Source organism: Heptranchias perlo, unplaced genomic scaffold (genome assembly GCF_035084215.1).
Source record: "Heptranchias perlo isolate sHepPer1 unplaced genomic scaffold, sHepPer1.hap1 HAP1_SCAFFOLD_178, whole genome shotgun sequence".
In the NCBI taxonomy this organism is placed as follows: domain Eukaryota; kingdom Metazoa; phylum Chordata; class Chondrichthyes; order Hexanchiformes; family Hexanchidae; genus Heptranchias; species Heptranchias perlo.
The window spans coordinates 735,258-748,075 of record NW_027139055.1 but is presented as its reverse complement, the minus strand read 5'-3'; the positions used below and the strand labels follow the sequence as shown (position 1 = coordinate 748,075).

General features: G+C 46.5%; 1 protein-coding gene across 5 annotated transcripts in view; it reads left to right on the top strand.

Annotated features, from left to right (window-relative positions):
• idh3g (isocitrate dehydrogenase (NAD(+)) 3 non-catalytic subunit gamma) overlaps positions 1 to 12,818 on the top strand; it is a 48,754-nt gene that overhangs the window by 3,247 nt on the left and 32,689 nt on the right. For 2 of the 5 annotated variants that reach the window (XM_067977770.1, XM_067977772.1), the window contains exon 2: positions 12,400 to 12,447. In XM_067977770.1, coding sequence (XP_067833871.1) covers positions 12,400 to 12,447 — 48 coding nt within the window. Of the gene's footprint in view, positions 1 to 12,399; positions 12,448 to 12,476; positions 12,802 to 12,818 lie in introns of those variants that run through there. The other 3 variants (XM_067977768.1, XM_067977767.1, XM_067977769.1) reach the window with 2 other exon arrangements.

Sequence of the window (12,818 nt, the reverse complement as noted above, 5' to 3'; positions counted from 1 at the left end):
GGGGTTCGGGGGGTTTATATATAGAATAACAGATACCCGGGAGTGAGTTACAGACTGGAATCTAATCGAGGGGTTCGGGGGGTTTATATATAGAATAACAGATACCCGGGAGTGAGTTACAGACTGGAATCTAATCGAGGGGTTCGGGGGGTTTATATATAGAATAACAGATACCCGGGAGTGAGTTACAGACTGGAATCTAATCGAGGGGTTCAGGGGTTTATATATAGAATAACAGATACCCGGGAGTGAGTTACAGACTGGAATCTAATCGAGGGGTTCGGGGGGTTTATATATAGAATAACAGATACCCGGGAGTGAGTTACAGACTGGAATCTAATCGAGGGGTTCGGGGGGGTTTATATATAGAATAACAGATACCCGGGAGTGAGTTACAGACTGGAATCTAATCGAGGGGTTCGGGGGGTTTATATATCGAATAACAGATACCCGGGAGTGAGTTACAGACTGGAATCTAATCGAGGGGTTCGGGGGGTTTATATATAGAATAACAGATACCCGGGAGTGAGTTACAGGCTGGAATCTAATCGAGGGGTTCGGGGGGTTTATATATAGAATAACAGATACCCGGGAGTGAGTTACAGACTGGAATCTAATCGAGGGGTTCGGGGGGGGTTTATATATAGAATAACAGATACCCGGGAGTGAGTTACAGACTGGAATCTAATCGAGGGGTTCGGGGGGTTTATATATAGAATAACAGATACCCGGGAGTGAGTTACAGACTGGAATCTAATCGAGGGGTTCGGGGGGGGTTTATATATAGAATAACAGATACCCGGGAGTGAGTTACAGACTGGAATCTAATCGAGGGGTTTGGGGGGTTTATATATAGAATAACAGATACCCGGGAGTGAGTTACAGACTGGAATCTAATCGAGGGGTTCGGGGGGTTTATATATAGAATAACAGATACCCGGGAGTGAGTTACAGGCTGGAATCTAATCGAGGGGTTCGGGGGGTTTATATATAGAATAACAGATACCCGGGAGTGAGTTACAGGCTGGAATCTAATCGAGGGGTTCGGGGGGTTTATATATAGAATAACAGATACCCGGGAGTGAGTTCCAGACTGGAATCTAATCGAGGGGTTCGGGGGGTTTATATACAGAATAACAGATACCCGGGAGTGAGTTACAGGCTGGAATCTAATCGAGGGGTTCGGGGGGTTTATATATAGAATAACAGATACCCGGGAGTGAGTTACAGACTGGAATCTAATCGAGGGGTTCGGGGGGTTTATATAGAGAATAACAGATACCCGGGAGTGAGTTACAGGCTGGAATCTAATCGAGGGGTTCGGGGGGTTTATATATAGAATAACAGATACCCGGGAGTGAGTTACTGACTGGAATCTAATCGAGGTGTTCGGGGGGTTTATATATAGAATAACAGATACCCGGGAGTGAGTTACAGACTGGAATCTAATCGAGGGGTTCGGGGGGTTTATATATAGAATAACAGATACCCGGGAGTGAATTACAGGCTGGAATCTAATCGAGGGGTTCGGGGGGGTTTATATATAGAATAACAGATACCCAGGAGTGAGTTACAGACTGGAATCTAATCGAGGGGTTCGGGGGGGTTTATATATAGAATAACAGATACCTGGGAGTGAGTTACAGACTGGAATCTAATCGAGGGGTTCGGGGGGTTTATATATAGAATAACAGATACCCGGGAGTGAGTTACAGACTGGAATCTAATCGAGGGGTTCGGGGGGTTTATATATAGAATAACAGATACCCGGGAGTGAGTTACAGACTGGAATCTAATCGAGGGGTTCGGGGGGTTTATATATAGAATAACAGATACCCGGGAGTGAGTTACAGACTGGAATCTAATCGAGGGGTTCGGGGGGTTTATATATAGAATAACAGATACCCGGGAGTGAGTTACAGACTGGAATCTAATCGAGGGGTTCGGGGGGGGTTATATATAGAATAACAGATACCCGGGAGTGAGTTACAGGCTGGAATCTAATCGAGGGGTTCGGGGGGGTTTATATATAGAATAACAGATACCCGGGAGTGAGTTACAGGCTGGAATCTAATCGAGGGGTTCGGGGGGTTTATATATAGAATAACAGATACCCGGGAGTGAGTTACAGACTGGAATCTAATCGAGGGGTTCGGGGGGTTTATATATAGAATAACAGATACCTGGGAGTGAGTTACAGACTGGAATCTAATCGAGGGGTTCGGGGGAGTTTATATATAGAATAACAGATACCCGGGAGTGAGTTACAGACTGGAATCTAATCGAGGGGTTCGGGGGGTTTATATATAGAATAACAGATACCCGGGAGTGAGTTACAGGCTGGAATCTAATCGAGGGGTTCGGGGGGGATTTATATATAGAATAACAGATACCCGGGAGTGAGTTACAGGCTGGAATCTAATCGAGGGGTTCGGGGGGGTTTATATATAGAATAACAGATACCCGGGAGTGAGTTACAGGCTGGAATCTAATCGAGGGGTTCGGGGGGTTTATATATAGAATAACAGATACCCGGGAGTGAGTTACAGACTGGAATCTAATCGAGGGGTTCGGGGGTTTATATATAGAATAACAGATACCCGGGAGTGAGTTACAGGCTGGAATCTAATCGAGGGGTTCGGGGGGTTTATATATAGAATAACAGATACCCGGGAGTGAGTTACTGACTGGAATCTAATCGAGGTGTTCGGGGGGTTTATATATAGAATAACAGATACCCGGGAGTGAGTTACAGACTGGAATCTAATCGAGGGGTTCGGGGGGTTTATATATAGAATAACAGATACCCGGGAGTGAATTACAGGCTGGAATCTAATCGAGGGGTTCGGGGGGGTTTATATATAGAATAACAGATACCCAGGAGTGAGTTACAGACTGGAATCTAATCGAGGGGTTCGGGGGGGTTTATATATAGAATAACAGATACCTGGGAGTGAGTTACAGACTGGAATCTAATCGAGGGGTTCGGGGGGTTTATATATAGAATAACAGATACCCGGGAGTGAGTTACAGACTGGAATCTAATCGAGGGGTTCGGGGGGTTTATATATAGAATAACAGATACCCGGGAGTGAGTTACAGACTGGAATCTAATCGAGGGGTTCGGGGGGTTTATATATAGAATAACAGATACCCGGGAGTGAGTTACAGACTGGAATCTAATCGAGGGGTTCGGGGGGTTTATATATAGAATAACAGATACCCGGGAGTGAGTTACAGACTGGAATCTAATCGAGGGGTTCGGGGGGGGGTTATATATAGAATAACAGATACCCGGGAGTGAGTTACAGGCTGGAATCTAATCGAGGGGTTCGGGGGGGTTTATATATAGAATAACAGATACCCGGGAGTGAGTTACAGGCTGGAATCTAATCGAGGGGTTCGGGGGGGTTTATATATAGAATAACAGATACCCGGGAGTGAGTTACAGGCTGGAATCTAATCGAGGGGTTCGGGGGGTTTATATATAGAATAACAGATACCCAGGAGTGAGTTACAGACTGGAATCTAATCGAGGGGTTCGGGGGGGTTTATATATAGAATAACAGATACCTGGGAGTGAGTTACAGACTGGAATCTAATCGAGGGGTTCGGGGTGGTTTATATATAGAATAACAGATACCCGGGAGTGAGTTACAGACTGGAATCTAATCGGGGGGTTCGGGGGGGTTTATATATAGAATAACAGATACCCGGGAGTGAGTTACAGACTGGAATCTAATCGAGGGGTTCGGGGGGTTTATATATAGAATAACAGATACCTGGGAGTGAGTTGCAGACTGGAATCTAATCGAGGGGTTCGGGGGGGTTTATATATAGAATAACAGATACCCGGGAGTGAGTTACAGACTGGAATCTAATCGAGGGGTTCGGGGGGTTTATATATAGAATAACAGATACCCGGGAGTGAGTTACAGACTGGAATCTAATCGAGGGGTTCGGGGGGTTTATATATAGAATAACAGATACCCGGGAGTGAGTTACAGACTGGAATCTAATCGAGGGGTTCGGGGGGTTTATATATAGAATAACAGATACCCGGGAGTGAGTTACAGACTGGAATCTAATCGAGGGGTTCGGGGGGGGGTTATATATAGAATAACAGATACCCGGGAGTGAGTTACAGGCTGGAATCTAATCGAGGGGTTCGGGGGGGTTTATATATAGAATAACAGATACCCGGGAGTGAGTTACAGGCTGGAATCTAATCGAGGGGTTCGGGGGGTTTATATATAGAATAACAGATACCCAGGAGTGAGTTACAGACTGGAATCTAATCGAGGGGTTCGGGGGGGTTTATATATAGAATAACAGATACCTGGGAGTGAGTTACAGACTGGAATCTAATCGAGGGGTTCGGGGTGGTTTATATATAGAATAACAGATACCCGGGAGTGAGTTACAGACTGGAATCTAATCGAGGGGTTCGGGGGGTTTATATATAGAATAACAGATACCCGGGAGTGAGTTACAGACTGGAATCTAATCGAGGGGTTCGGGGGGTTTATATATAGAATAACAGATACCCGGGAGTGAGTTACAGACTGGAATCTAATCGAGGGGTTCGGGGGGGGTTTATATATAGAATAACAGATACCCGGGAGTGAGTTACAGACTGGAATCTAATCGAGGGGTTCGGGGGGGTTTATATATAGAATAACAGATACCCGGGAGTGAGTTACAGACTGGAATCTAATCGAGGGGTTCGGGGGGTTTATATCTAGAATAACAGATACCCGGGAGTGAGTTACAGACTGGAATCTAATCGAGGGGTTCGGGGGGGATTATATATAGAATAACAGATACCCGGGAGTGAGTTACAGACTGGAATCTAATCGAAGGGGTTCGGGGGGGTTTATATTTCGAATAACAGATACCCGGGAGTGAGTTACAGACTGGAATCTAATCGAGGGGTTCGGGGGGTTTATATCTAGAATAACAGATACCCGGGAGTGAGTTACAGACTGGAATCTAATCGAGGGGTTCGGGGGGGATTATATATAGAATAACAGATACCCGGGAGTGAGTTACAGACTGGAATCTAATCGAAGGGGTTCGGGGGGGTTTATATATAGAATAACAGATACCCGGGAGTGAGTTACAGACTGGAATCTAATCGAGGGGTTCGGAGGGTTTATATATAGAATAACAGATACCCGGGAGTGAGTTACAGACTGGAATCTAATCGAGGGGTTCGGGGGTGAGCTAACCAACACGAGGGAAAAACTTACTTGACCTCGTCCTCACCAATCGCAAATGCATCTGCCCATGACAGTATTGATAGGAGTGACCACCGCACAGTCCTCGTGGAGACGAAGTCCTGTCTTCGCACCGAGGACACCACCCAACGTGTTGTGTGGCACTACCATCGTGCTAAATGGGATAGATTCAGAACAGATCTAGCAGCTCAAAAATGGGCTTCCATGAGGCACTGTGAGCCATCAAATCAAATTGGGCAGGGTAGCCTTTTTGAAGAGTTTATTGAGTGTATTAGGGATGGATTTCTTGAGCAGTAAGTAACTGAACCTACAAGGGGGCAAGCAACCTTGGACCTGGTCCTGTGTAATGAGCCAGGATTAATTAATAATGTCCTAGTTTAGGATCCCCTTGGAATGAGTGACCATAACATGGTTACATTCCATATCCAATTAGAGGGTGAGAAGGTTGGTTCTCAAACAAGCGTACTGAGCTTGAATAAAGGAGACTATGATGGTATGAGAGCGGAATTGATTAAAGTGGACTGGGAAAATAGATTAAAGGGTAAGATGGTACATGAGCAGTGGTGTTCATTTAAGGAGTTATTTTACAACTTTCAAAAAATATATATTCCACTGAGGAAAAAAGGGTGTAAAAGAAATGACAGCCATCCGTGGCTAAGTAAAGAAATTAAGGATAGTATCCGACTGAAAACAAGGACATATAAGGTAGCCAAACTTAGTGGGAGGATAGAAGATTGGGAAGTCTTCAAAAGACAGCAAAAAGTAACGAAAGGATTGATTAAGAAAGGGAAGATAGATTATGAAAATAAACTAGCAAAAAATATAAAAACAGATAGCAAGAGTTTCTACAGTTATATAAAAAGAAAAAGGGTGGCTAAGGCAAACGTAGGTCCCTTAGAGGATGAGAGCAGGAAATTAATGGTGGGAAACATGGAGATGGCAAAAATGCTGAACAAATATTTTGTTTCAGTCTTTACGGTAGAGGACACTAAGAATATCCCAATACTGGACAAACAGGGGGCTCTACGGGGGGAGGAGCTAAATACGATTAAAATCACTCAGGAGATGGTACTCAGTAAAATAATGGGACTCAAGGCGGATAAATCCCCTGGACCTGATGGCTTACATCCTAGGGTCTTGAGGGAAGTGGCAGTAGGGATTGTGGATGCTTTGGTAATAATTTTCCAAAATTCTCTGGACTTGGCAAAGATCCTGGTAGATTGGAAAACTGCTAATGTAACACCCTTATTTAAAAAGGGTAGTAGGCAGAAGGCTGGAAATTATAGACCAGTTAGCCTAACATCTGTGGTGGGTAAAATTTTGGAGTCTATTATTAAGGAGACAGTAGCGGAACATTTGGATAAACATAATTTAATTGGAGAAAGTCAGCATGGCTTTACGAAGGGGAAGTCATGTCTGACAAATTTGCTTGAGTTCTTTGAGGATATAACGTACAGGATGGATAAAGGGGAACCAGTGGACGTAGTGTATTTGGACTTCCAGAAGGCATTTGACAAGGTGCCACATAAAAGATTATTGCTCAAGATAAAGAATCACTGGATTGGGGGTAATATTCTGGCATGGGTGGAGGATTGGTTATCTAACAGGAAGCAGAGAGTTGGGATAAATGGTACATTCTCGGACTGGCAACCAGTAGCCAGTGGTGTTCCGCAGGGGTCGGTGCTGGGTCCCCAACTCTTCACAATCTATATTAACGATTTGGAGGAGGGGACCGAGTGCAACATATCAAAGTTTGCAGATGATACAAAGATGGGAGGGAAAGTAGAGAGTGAGGAGGACATAAAAAACCTACAAGGGGATATAGACAGGCTGGGTGAGTGGGTGGAGATTTGGCAGATGCAATACAATATTGGAAAATGTGAGGTTATGCACTTTGGCAGGAAAAATCGGAGAGCAAGTTATTATCTTAATGGCGAGAAACTGGAAAGTACTGCAGTACAAAGGGATCTGGGGGTCCTAGTGCAAGAAAATAAAAAAGTTAGTTTGCAGGTGCAGCAGGTGATCAAGAAGGCCAACGGAATGTTGGCTTTTATTGCTAGGGGGATAGAATATAAAAACAGGGAGGTATTCCTGCAGTTATATAAGGTATTGGTGAGACCGCACCTGGAATACTGCATACAGTTTTGGTCTCCATACTTAAGAAAAGACATACTTGCTCTCGAGGCAGTACAAAGAAGGTTCACTTGGTTAATCCCGGGGATGAGGGGGCGGACATATGAGGAGAGGTTGAGTAGATTGGGACTCTACTCATTGGAGTTCAGAAGAATGAGAGGCGATCTTATTGAAACTTATAAGATTGTGAAGGGGCTTGATCGGGTGGATGCGGTAAGGATGTTCCCAAGGATGGGTGAAACTAGAACTAGGGGACATAATCTTAGAATAAGGGGCTGCTCTTTCAAAACTGAGATGAGGAGAAACTTCTTCACTCAGAGGGTGGTAGGTCTGTGGAATTTGCTGCCCCAGGAAGCTGTGGAAGCTACATCATTAAATAAATTTAAAACAGAAATAGACAGTTTCCTAGAAGTAAAGGGAATTAGGGGTTACGGGGAGCAGGCAGGAAATTGGACATGAATTTAGATTTGAGGTTAGGATCAGATCAGCCATGATCTTATTGAATGGCGGAGCAGGCTCGAGGGGCCGATTTGGCCTACTCCTGCTCCTATTTCTTATGTTCTTAGCAGCAGCAGCAGAATTGTATTCCAGCACAATCTGTAACCTCATGGCCCGGCATATTCCTCACTCTACCATGACCAACAAGCCAGGGGATCAACCCTGGTTCAATGAGGAGTGTAGAAGAGCATGCCAGGAGCAGCACCAGGTGTACCTAAAAATGAGGTGCCAACCTGGTGAAGCTACAACTCAGGACTACATGCATGCTAAACAGCGGAAGCAACATGCTCTTGACAGAGCTAAGCAATTCCACAACCAACGGATCAGATCAAAGCTCTGCAGTCCTGCCACGTCCAGTCGTGAATGGTGGTGGACAATTAAACAACTAACGGGAGGAGGAGGCTCTGCAAACATCCCCATCCTCAACGATGGCGGAGTCCAGAACGTGAGTGCAAAGGACAAGGCTGAAGCGTTTGCAACCATCTTCAGCCAGAAGTGCAGAGTGGATGATCCATCTCGGCCTCTTCCCGATATCCCCACCATCACAGAAGCCAGTCTTCAGCCAATTCGATTCACTCCACGTACGTGATATCAAGAAACGGCTGAGTGCACTGGATACAGCAAAGGCTATGGGCCCCGACAACATCCCAGCTGTAGTGCTGAAGACTTGTGCTCCAGAACTGGCTGCGCCTCTAGCCAAGCTGTTCCAGTACAGCTACGACACTGGCATCTACCCGACAATGTGGAAAATTGCCCAGGTGTGTCCTGTCCACAAAAAGCAGGACAAATCCAATCCGGCCAATTACCGCCCCATCAGTCTACTCTCAATCATCAGCCAAGTGATGGAAGGTGTTGTCGACAGTGCTATCAAGCGGCACTTACTCACCAATAACCTGCTCACCGATGTTCAGTTTGGGTTCCACCAGGACCACTCGGCTCCAGACCTCATTACAGCCTTGGTCCAAACATGAACGAAAGAGCTGAATTCCAGAGGTGAGGTGAGAGTGACTGCCCTTGACATCAAGGCAGCATTTGACCGAGTGTGGCACCAAGGAACCCTAGTAAAATTGAAGTCAATGGGAATCAGGGGGAAAACTCTCCAGTGGCTGGAGTCATACCTAGCACAAAGGAAGATGGTAGTGGTTGTTGGAGGCCAATCATCTCAGCCCCTGGGCATTGCTGCAGGCGTTCCTCAGGGCAGTGTCCTAGGCCCAGCCATCTTCAGCTGCTTCATCAATGACCTTCCCTCCATCATAAGGTCAGAAATGGGGATGTTCGCTGATGATTGCACAGTTGTTCAGTTCCATTCGCAACCCCTCAGATAATGAAGCAGTCCGAGCCCGCATGCAGCAAGACCTGGACGTCATCCAGGCTTGGGCTCATAAGTGGCAAGTAACATTCGCGCCAGATAAGTGCCAGGCAATGACCATCTCCAACAAGAGAGAGTCTAACCACCTCCCCTTGACATTCAACGGCATTACCATCACCGAATCCCCCACCATCAACATCCTGGGGGTCACCATTGACCAGAAACTTAACTGGACCAGCCACATAAATACTGTGGCTACGAGAGCAGGTCAGAGGCTGGGTATTCTGCGGCGAGTGACTCACCTCCTGACTCCCCAAAGCCTTTCCCCCATCTACAAGGCACAAGTCAGGAGTGTGATGGAATACTCTCCACTTGCTTGGATGAGTGCAGCTCCAACAACACTCAAGAAGCTCGACACCATCCAAGATAAAGCAGCCCGCTTGATTGGCACCCCATCCACCACCCTAAACATTCACTCCCTTCACCACCGGCGCACAGTGGCTGCAGTGTGTACCATCCACAGGATGCACTGCAGCAACTCGCCAAGGCTTCTTCGACAGCACCTCCCAAACCCGCGACCTCTACCACCTAGAAGGACAAGGGCAGCAGGCACATGGGAACAACACCACCTGCACGTTCCCCTCCGAGTCACACACCATCCCGACTTGGAAATATATCGACCGTTCCTTCATCGTCGCTGGGTCAAAATCCTGGAACTCCCTCCATAACAGCACTGTGGGAGAACCGTCACCACACGGACTGCAGCGGTTCACGAAGGCGGCTCACCACCACCTTCTCAAGGGGCAATTAGGGATGGGCAATAAATGCCGGCCTCGCCAGCGACGCCCACGTCCCATGAACGAATAAAAAATAATATAGAATAACAGATACCCGGGAGTGAGTTACAGACTGGAATCTAATCGAGGGGTTCGGGGGGGTTTATATATAGAATAACAGATACCCGGGAGTGAGTTACAGACTGGAATCTAATCGAGGGGTTCGGGGGGTTTATATATAGAATAACAGATACCCGGGAGTGAGTTACAGACTGGAATCTAATCGAGGGGTTCAGGGGGGTTTATATATAGAATAACAGATACCCGGGAGTGAGTTACAGGCTGGAATCTAATCGAGGGGTTCGGGGGGGGTTTGTATATAGAATAACAGATACCCGGGAGTGAGTTACAGACTGGAATCTAATGGACGTCTGTATAAATTCAGAAATATTCTGTATTTTAGATTGAGTGCATTTTTTTAAATTTAGAAACTGCGTGAAGAGCCAGGGCCCATTGTGCAAAACACCACAAAGGCTGAAAGGCGGAGATGTCGATAAATTGACCGTGTGAAGGCGAGCTTTTTCATGCTTCACAACATTACATTGCAAGTTCTACACATTTGTACACAGTGTCGTTTGCCTCTGGGGTACAGCAGTTTCTGCCCATAATGTCCCAGCTGTAATGCAAACCCCAGGAGGGACATATCATAGAATCATAGAAGTTTACAACATGGAAACAGGCCCTTCGGCCCAACATGTCCATGTCGCCCAGTTTATACCACTAAGCTAGTCCCAATTGCCTGCACTTGGCCCATATCCCTCTATACCCATCTTACCCATGTAACTGTCCAAATGCTTTTTAAAAGACAAAATTGTACCCGCCTCTACTACTGCCTCTGGCAGCTCGTTCCAGACACTCACCACCCTTTGAGTGAAAAAATTGCCCCTCTGGACCCTTTTGTATCTCTCCCCTCTCACCTTAAATCTATGCCCCCTCGTTATAGACTCCCCTACCTTTGGGAAAAGATTTTGACTATCTACCTTATCTATGCCACTCATTATTTTATAGACTTCTATAAGATCACCCCTCAACCTCCTACTCTCCAGGGAAAAAAGTCCCAGTCTATCTAACCTCTCCCGATAAGTCAAACCATCAAGTCCCGGCAGCATCCTAGTAAATCTTTTCTGTACTCTTTCTAGTTTAATAATATCCTTTCTATAATAGGGTGACCAGAACTGTACACAGTATTCCAAGTGTGGCCTAACTAATGTCTTGTACAACTTCAACAAGACATCCCAACTCCTGTATTCAATGTTCTCACCAATGAAACCAAGCATGCTGAATGCCTTCTTCACCACCCTATCCACCTGTGACTCCACTTTCAAGGAGCTATGAACCTGTACTCCTAGATCTCTTTGTTCTATAACTCTCCCCAACGCCCTACCATTAACGGAGTAGGTCCTGGCCCGATTCGATCTCCCAAAATGCATCACCTCACATTTATCTAAATTAAACTCCATCTGCCATTCATCGGCCCACTGGCCCAATTTATCAAGATCCCGTTGCAATCCTAGATAACCTTCTTCACTGTCCACGATGCCACCAATCTTGGTGTCATCTGCAAACTTACTAACCATCAACTCGCTCCAGTGATTAGATGACACCTCAAACTCTGGTTTCAAAAGGCCGTTGATAGTTTGGGGGGCTTCACAATTCAGAGTTAGAGCAGGAGGCGATGCGATGAGCCTGAGTCAGAAGGTCATGGGTTCGAGCCCCATAATCCAGGCCCGACACTTTGGTGGTTAGGGGGGAAAAGAAGAGAGGCCCATCCTGCCTGTGCCCGCTCTTTGAAAGAGCTTTCCAATTCGTCCCACTCCTCTGCAAATGTGTATTTCTCCAACTCCCCTTTTGAAAGTTATTATTGAATCTGCTTCCACCGCCCTTTCAGGCAGTGAATTCCAGATCATCACAACTCGCTGTCTTTAAAAAAAAAATTCTGCTCCTCTTCCCCAGCTTGTTCTTTTACCAATTACTTGGATCGGCAGAAACAGTGCTTCATAATTTTAAACGCCTCGATTAAATCTCCCCTGAACCTTCTCTGCTCTGAGGAGAACAATCCCAGCTTCTCCAGTCTCTCCCCATAACTGAATCCCCTCGTCCCTGGTGCCATTCTGGTCAGTCTCCCCCTCAACCTTCTCCGCTCTAAGGAAACAATCCCGGTCAATTTTTATTATAACTGAGGACACAGGAAATTATGGTGGAGAGGAGAGGAGAGGAGACAAAAGTGTGACAAACGTGTCAATAGAAAGTAAAGTGTTGTGGACACACAGTGCATGCAGATATTAGATTTTTTATTGTCGGAGGATTTATAGGGACCAGCCATTGTGTCAGGTCTGTGGTTCCTCTTCTACTAACTCTCTCTCACTTTGTTCCCCCTCCCCAGGTTTTAGGTGCGGCTGCGTCCAGTCACCGAGGCCTCTCCGCGTTCGTTGTAAGTCTGATCGCCGCGTCAGTCCGACAGCTTCCAGGCCAGTGGCCAAGTTTACCACGCGACCCGATGGCTTTTCGTGCCGCTCGCTTGGCCGTCTTTTCTCACTCAATCTCTGCTGAAAGTCTCTCTCTCTCGAGCAACCCGCCCGAGCGCTGGGCTTTGAGTGACTGCGATTTGAGGGGGCGCTGGGTGAGGAAAGGATCAGGCTGGCCCGGGATGGTTTACTTCCCCCGCCTGCAGGCCCACCCCGCCAACGCTCGCCCCACAGGCCTCCGCCTGCAGGCACTTCAAGAGGGGGAGTCGCTCTATATCAGGCAGGAGCAGCAACCAATGTTTGTGTGCCTGGGAGCACAGGTACCGAGGCGAGTTAC